This window comes from Pituophis catenifer, unplaced genomic scaffold (assembly GCF_029215685.1).
Source record: "Pituophis catenifer annectens isolate HBS135680 unplaced genomic scaffold, rPitCat1.0.hap2 SCAF_8, whole genome shotgun sequence".
NCBI classification, from domain to species: domain Eukaryota; kingdom Metazoa; phylum Chordata; class Lepidosauria; order Squamata; family Colubridae; genus Pituophis; species Pituophis catenifer.
The window spans coordinates 82,038,156-82,046,305 of record NW_027256888.1 but is presented as its reverse complement, the minus strand read 5'-3'; the positions used below and the strand labels follow the sequence as shown (position 1 = coordinate 82,046,305).

Below are 8,150 nucleotides of genomic sequence, written 5' to 3'. Positions count from 1 at the left end.
CCTTCCCTTCCCTTCCCTTCCCTTCCCTTCTCTTCTCATCCCATCCCATTAAAGTTGAAAAATGTCAGAAAGGCACAATAAGATCAAAGAAACTGAGGTGACCCCACCTCCCGGGTTTATCAATGTGACATAAGATAGATCACCTTATCTGCTTCACCAGGCTGGAACAAAGAAACTGGCATGTTATATCCTTATATGGTAATCATGCATAGCTAACTTATATCCTGGTTGAGAAAGTATAAAAGCGTGTATGTAACAACCCTTCGGGGTCCAAACTTTGCTTGAGCTTTCGCTGCTGAACCTTGCGCAATAAACCTTTCCCTTCGACAAAGAGCTGGGGTGGTCTCTTTTCTGTAACACCATCGATCTTCTCTTCTCTTCTCTTCTCTTCTTCTCTTCTCTTCTCTTCTCTTCTCTTCTCTTTCTCTTCTCTTCTCTTCTCTTCTCTTCTCTTCTCTCTCCTCTCCTCTCCTCTCTCTTCTCCTCTCCTCTCTTCCTCTTCTCATCCCACCCCACCCCATCATCTTCTCTTCTCTTCTTCTCTTCTCCTCTCCTCTCCACTCTCCTCTTCTCTTCTTATCCCCTCCCATCTTCTCTTCTCTTCTCTTCTCTTCTCTTCTCTTCTCTTCTCTTCTCTTCTCTTCTCTTCTCTTCTCTTCTCTTCTCTTCTCCTTTCCTCTCCTCTCCTCTCCTCTCCTCTCCTCTTATCCCATCCCATCATCTTCTCTTCTCTTCTCTTCTCTTCTTCTCTTCTCTTCTCTTCTCTTCTCTTCTCTTCTCTTCTCTTCTCTTCTCTTCTCTTCTCTTCTCTTCTCTTCTCTTCTCTTCTCCTCTCTTCTCTTCTCCTCTCCTCTCCTCTCTTCTTATCCCATCCCATCCCATCATCTTCTCTTCTCTTCTCATCCCATCATCTTCTCTTCTCTTCTTATCTCATCCCATCCCATCCCATCCCATCCCATCCCATCCCATCCCATCCCATCCCATCCCATCCCATCCCATCCCATCCCATCATCTCCTCTTCTTATCCCATCCCATCATCTTCTCTTCTCTCCTCTCCTCTTCTTATCCCATCAACTTCAATTCTCTTCCCTTGTCTTCTCTTCCCTCCCCCTTCCCTCCCCCTCTTCTTCTGTATTCTGTTCCGTGCCATTCCATTCCATTCCATTCCATTCCATATTTTGTTCCATTCCAAACTAGGTAACATCCATCGGTAACATTGAACAGCACTGATAATATTCCAGTACCTAGTTGGGTAATGAAACATCTGCAAAAAAAACAACCAAGCTCAGAGGACTCCACAGTCGTTCATCTCCTCCTCCTCCCCTCCTCCTCCTCCAGCAAGGAAGTATTCTGACCCCTGCAAGAGGATGGGCCTCACCAAAGGTGGGTTCAACATTGCAGCCCCAACCTCTCTGCTCCCAATTGATAAGGCTGATCATTAAGCAGGCAAAACCTCCTAGCTAATTTATCTGCAACGGGGAAAGGGACGTTAACCTCAAATCAACTGCTGGCCTCGTGGGAGTTCCTTGATAAGACTCTCGGCTGGCCTTGCAGGAATTTTGAAGGCCAGGATCCGAGGTCCAAAAAACGAAAGCTTTTCAACCAAATTTAATTTAATTTAATTTAATTTCCAATTTATATACCGCCCTTCTCCCTGAGGACTCAGGGCGGTGTACAGCCAAGATAAAAAACATAGAATACAAATATTAAAACATTTAAAAATATATATAAATTTTGGCCCGAAAGTTAAGAATTACAGACTAATTAAAAGAATTTAAAAATTTCTTCTTACGCCAACCCAGCTTGCTGAAAAAGATGGGTTTTCAGGAAATGACGGAAGGCACTGAGGTCATGGATTCTTCTTATCTCCGGGGGCAACTGATTCCAGAGGGTGGGAATGACATTTCCCTGCCTAAAAGTAGCTACCCTTGTCATACAAAGGCACTACAGACCCATATACAACCAGATCTTGGCTTACAAGGAATATAATATATGGAGCACCCACAATGAAAGAGCCTTGATAGTACAGGGGTTTAGTGCACCCTGTTATTAAACACAGCTGCCTGCAATTTCTGCTGGTTCGAATCTCTCCAAGGCTCAAGGTTGACTCAGCCTTCCATCCTTTCTAAGGTAGGTGAAATGAGGACCCAGATTGTGGGGGCAATAAGCTGACTTTGTATAAATAGACAAAAGTATGAAGGCTATTGCTTAATGCACTGTAAGCCGCCCTGAGTCTCCGGAGAAGGGCGGCATATAAATCAAATTAAAAAAAATTTTTTTTTTTCTAGTGGCGGGCTGTTCCACTGGTTCATTGTTCTCACTGTCAGGAAATTCCTCCTTAGTTCTAAGTTGCTCCTCTCCTTGATGAGTTTCCATCCATGGCTTCTCGTCCTGCCTTCAGGGGCTTTGGAGAACAGGTTGACCCCCTCATGAACAGAGGCGAACATACGTGTCCCAGGATAATGTTGCAGGATCCAATGTGGGTCAGTCACTGGGACCAGAAATTTAGCCTTCTGGGTTTTGGGACTTGTGCTGGAACCCATCCTCAAGGGAATTTCTCTCTTGAAAGAAGAAGTGATTAATTAATCAGAGCTGGAAGGGGCCTTAGAGGTCTTCTAGTCCAACCCCCTGCTTCTAGTCCAAGAGAAACAGGCTGTGGTGGGTGTGTGGGGCAGGGGTGAAATCCAGCAGGTTCTGACAGGTTCTGGAGAACCGGTAGCAGAAATTTTGAGTAGTTCGGAGAACTGGCAAATACCACCTCTGGCTGGCCCCAGGAGTGAGGAGGGAATGGAGATTTTGCAATATCCTTCCCCTAAGAGTGGGGTGGGAATGGGGATCTCCATTCCCACCCCACTCCAGAGGGAAGGATACTGCAAAATCCCCATTCCCTCCCCACTCCAGGGGGAAGGATACTGCAAAATCCCCATTCCCTCTCCACTCCAGGGGGAAGGATACTGCAAAATCCCCATTCCCTCCCCACTCCTGGGGCCAGCCAGAGGTGGCATTTGCCGGTTCTCCGAACTACTCAAAATTTCCACTACCGGTTCTCCAGAACCTGTCAGAACCTGCTGGATTTCACCCCTGATCGTATGGCATAACAGAACACAGCATTCATGCATAAAAATTGTACAGGTAACTCCTCGACTTGCAAGAGTTCACTTAGCGACCAAAGTTAGAACGGCACTGAGAAAAGTGAGTCATACGATTTTTGTGACTCAGGTGATTTTTTTTCCCCCACCCTTATGACCGTTTCAGCCTCCCCGCGTGGTCACGTGATTTACATTTGGATGCCTGATAACAGGATTCACATTTATGACGGTCGCAGCGTCCGACGGGGAAGCCCGAATTCACTGAACCACCCTGTTCCAAACCGCAGGGATTCACTGGACAACGGCGGCCAGGAAAGCTGTAAAACGGGGCAAACCTCATTTAACCAAAAGTCTCACTTAGCAACAGAAATGTTGGGCTCCGTTGTGGTCGTACGTCGAGGACTATAAGAGGGCTCCTTCGCCCTTTTCCCCCTTGCAGGCCAGCAGCCGTCCTTCCTCTCCCCTCTAGAGGGCAGCCGAGAGCCAAGCCGGGTGCTGGAGCTTGCCCTCGCTCAACATGGCGGCCGCCGCTTCCTCCCTTCCGCTTACCTAGGCCGGGAAGTGAGGGCGGAAGTGCTCGAGAGCAGCAAAGAGAGCAGCTGAGCGCCCCAGATCCCTCCAGCTCGCCCCAAATGGATTGCTACACGGCCAATTGGGATCCCCTGGGGGAATCCGCCTATTATCGGTCAGTGGCTTTCTTTTGCAGACCCCCCCCCCACCCAGAAAAGCCTTTCTTCCTGCGATGCAATGAAGGCTCCCCATAACAGACACCCCCTCCCCCTCCCAAATCCCTTTTTTTAGGCTCTTCAATTTTTGCTCCCCACCCAAAAATCTTTTTTTTGTGTGCTTTTTTTTTTTTGCATCTCTCACTCTTGCCTCCCACCCCGACACCCCACTCCTCTGCAAACTGATGCTTATTGGGTGGGTGGGTGGGGATGGGGGTACACAAAACCCCCAAGACAGGGGGTTTGCCCAGGACAGTTTTAGCAGCTTTGCATTGCAAAGCCCATCCTCCCCAGCCAGAAGGGGATGATGATGATGAGACCATCATGGTAATGTTACAACTCTTCCAACAGGGGCCATATACTTAGTATAGAATTGATATAATTCTATTAGGTCGTATGCTTAGAACAGAACAGAACAGAACAGAACAACATGGAATGGAATGGAATTAGGATAGGGTAGGGTAGGGTAGGGTAGAATTTTTTATTGGCCAAGTGTGATTGGACACACAAGGAATTTGTCTTTGGTGCATACGCTCTCAGTGTACATAAAAGAAAAGATACATTCGTCAAGAATCATAAGGTACAACACTTAATGATAGTCATAGGGTACAAATAATACAAGCAACAAAATTACAGTCATACAGTCATAAGTGGGAGGAGATGGGTGGTGGGAACGATGAGAAGATTAATAGTAGTGCAGACTTAATAAATAGAACAGAACAGAACAACAGAACAGAACAGAATAGAATAGAATTCTTTATTGGCCAAGTGTGATTGGACACACAAGGAATTTGTCTTTGGTGCATATGCTCTCAGTGTACATAAAAAGAAAAGATACTTTCGTCAAGAATCATAAGGTACAACACTTAATGATAGTCATAGGGTACAACTAAGCAATCAGGAAACAATATCAATATAAATTGTAAGGATACAAGCAACAAAATTACAGTCATACAGTCATAAGTGGGAGGAGATGGGTGGTGGGAACGATGAGAAGATTCATAGTAGTGCAGACTTAGTGAATAGTTTGACAGTGTTGAGGGAATTATTTGTTTAGCAGAGTGATGGCGTTCAGGAAAAAACTGTTCTTGTGTCTAGTTGTTCTGGTGTGCAGTGCTCCATAGCATCGTTTTGAGGGTAGGAGTTGAAACAGTTTATGTCCAGGATACGAGGGGTCTGTAGATATTTTCACAGCCCTTTTTTTGACTCATGCAGTATACAGGTCCTCCATGGAAGGCAGGCTGGTAGCCATGGTTTTTTCAGCAGTTCTAACTATCCGTTGAAGTCCGTGTCTGTCTTGTTGGGTTGCAGAGCCAAACCAGACAGTTATGGAGGTGTAGATGACAGACTCCGTAATTCCTCCGTAGAACTGGATCAGCAGCTCCTGGGGCAGTTTGAGCTTTCTGAGTTTGAGCTTTTTAGTATAGAATAACAGAGTTGGGAGACACCTTGGAGGTCTTCTAGTCCAACCCCCTGCTTAGGCAGGAAACCCTACAACCACTTCAGACAGATGGTTGTCCAATCTCTTCTTAAAAGCTTCCAGTGTTGGAGCATTCACAACTTCTGGTGGCAAGTTGTTCCACTGGTTAATTGTTCTCACTGTCAGGAAATTTCTCCCTGCAGCAGGCTAGGATTTCTCGGGGTTGGGGGGGGCGCGCTAAAGTCTTTTGCAATTCCCCCCCTCCCCAAAATACCTCCTTCCTCCTTGGGGTGGGGAAAGTTCTCTCTGCATTTCTACAGGAACCTCTTTAGGGGTTATTTTATTGCATTGTTGGGTGATTTAAGGCTGTTGCATTTTATGTGTAGGTTTGTGACAGCAACCGGTTTATGTGGCTGTTACACGTTTAAACTGCATTCAGGGTGCTTTCCTTTTGAAAGGAACCTGGTTTTGGTTTTGAATCTGCTGCTTTTAAAGAATTTAGCTTAATAGTAGTAACTGCGAGGGGGATCTTGGAGCCCTGGTGGAGAATCACTTAAATATGAGCCAGACGTGTGTTGCAGCTGCCAAAAAAGCCAACACAATCCTAGACTGTATTAATAGTGTTATGGAAGAAAGGATATAAGAGACATCCCTTTGGGTCAGCCAGAGCCAGTTTATTGCGCATTAGGTTCAGAGAGGCATGCGTACCTAAAAATCTGAACAATTTATGATTCTGAGACCACAGTTTTATACATTTTCAAACAAAGGATTCTGTTAACTCAGCAGTTTATATGGTTAATATACATTTGTTATATTTAATTGACATTTCCTAATTACTAAAGTTTTACATTATCCTTGCCAAACAATCATAATTCTTCTATAAATTACTGGAGCATAGATTCAAATTACCTTCTGTTGATAAACGACTTCTAGCTCATGTGGATACCCTTTTTTTTTTATTATTTATTTATTTTAATTTGATTTATATGCCGCCCTTCTCCGGAGACTGAGGGCGGCTTACAATGTGCTTTAAGCAATAGCCTTCATCCTTTTGACCTTACCAACCTTTAAGATGTATGTCATTAAAATGTTCCTATCTTCTGACAACTTAGAGGCCTCCTAAAGATATCAAAAGGATTTTGGCTGACTTTGTACTTTTTCCAACCGGATGCATTTCCTGCTTTTAGAATAGAGTGAATAGAAAGTTATCCAGTGGTCATCTATCAGATCCCGCTTCATCTACATTAATAGAGGGATAGAATCAAGGTGATGTGAAGTATTAGTACCGCTTTATAAAGCTTTAGTAAGACCACCCTGGGAATATTGCATCCAGTTTTGGTCGCCAGAATATAAAAAAACATGTGGAGACTCTAGAAAAGGTCCAGAGAAGAGCAACCAAGAGGATTAGGGGACTGGAGGCTAAAAGATATGAAGAACGGTTGCACGAACTGAGTATGTCCAGTTTAATGAAAAGAAAGACTCGGGGAGACATGATAGCAGTCTTCCAATATTTGAGGGGCTGTCCCAAAGAGGAGGGGGTCAAGCTATTCTCCAAAGCCCCTGAAGGCAGGACAAGAAGCAACGGATGGAAAGTAATCAAGGAGAGAAGCAACCTGGAACTCAGGAGGAATTTCCTGACAGTGAGAACAATTAACCAGTGGAACTTCTTGCCTCCAGAAATTGTGAATGCATCAACACTGGAGGTTTTCAGTAGATTTTTAAATTTCTGCAGCTTTTTTTTTTTTTTAAAGTTATCTGGTTTTTAAATGATCAGGTTGCAAAAATAATTATCTAACTTATTGAAACACTGGCGCAGAAGGAGCAGGAGGGTAGTGCAGGACAGAGAGATGAAAGCTAAATTGCGATTTTTAAAAAATCTACTCTTATTCAATTATGTTGTAAGCTGCCCAGAGATTGTTGATAGAAGTTGATAGGTAAATAAATAAAATAAGTATTTCTTTCCTCTCTAGGAAACTGGAACTTTATAGCATGAGCTGGAATTTGAAGGAAGACTTGCGGGATTATTTGGTGGCTGCAGCCCCGTATGGCGGTCCCATCGGTAGGTGACAATCCTTTTCCCCCTTCCTTTTTCTCAACCCTTTGCTGCAAACTCTCCTTGCATCCTGAACTGCTAGCAATCCACAATACGGGTATATTTTTTTAATTTCTTTATATATATATATTTTTTTTGCATTTTCGAACTGCCCACTTTGCTCCACGCCTGCATAAGACTAGCAGCTCAGAGTCAAACAAAGCAGAGAGAAGCTCAACTCAGCTTTCTCGTTATCTTTTCCTGTTTTTTGTTTTTTATTTTCCTTATTTAGGTATTAAATTTGTTGGCTTTCGTTTCCTCTGTCTTTGCCTTTTTCTTTGTCCATGTTCAGAAGCTCATATGAATGAGCACCAACCCTTGCAAGGGTGCCAGATAACAAAACAGGAATGGGGGAAAGCAATGAATTCATTTCTTTTCTTTTTTTTTCTGTTTGCCTATTTTTATTTTATTCAAAGTTCAAATACAAAATCTGGAACTTCAAAAAAAAAAAAAAAGAATCCATAAGGGGGAAAAAAAACCACAAAACACAGAACGATCAAAACCTTTAAAAAGTACATCAAAAAGAAAAAAAACACAAGAGATTGATTGCAGGTACGATAGTCCTTCACTTATAACCACAATTGAGCCCAAAATTTCTGTGGTTAAGTGGGACGTTCGTTCAGTGAGTTTTACAGGCCCATTTTACAAGCTTTCTTGTTAAGCGAATCACTGCAGTGGATAAGTTAGTAGCGTGAGGCCAATCAAACCAGCGGAACTCCTTGCCACCAGAAGTTGTGGGTGCTTCATCACTGGAGGTTTTGAAGAAGAGATTGGACAACCGTTTGTCTGGAATGGTAGAGGGTTTCCTGACTGGGAAGGGGGTT

The 8,150-nt window shown here is 43.8% G+C and overlaps 1 protein-coding gene across 1 annotated transcript in view; it reads left to right on the top strand.

The window, feature by feature from the left end:
* The first annotated feature begins 3,702 nt into the window (after positions 1 to 3,702).
* VPS16 (VPS16 core subunit of CORVET and HOPS complexes) overlaps positions 3,703 to 8,150 on the top strand; it is a 33,228-nt gene continuing 28,780 nt past the window's right edge. The window contains exons 1-2 of the mRNA XM_070948210.1: positions 3,703 to 3,774; positions 7,205 to 7,293. Coding sequence (XP_070804311.1) covers positions 3,722 to 3,774; positions 7,205 to 7,293 — 142 coding nt within the window. The 5' untranslated portion in view covers positions 3,703 to 3,721. The remainder of the gene's footprint in view (positions 3,775 to 7,204; positions 7,294 to 8,150) is intronic.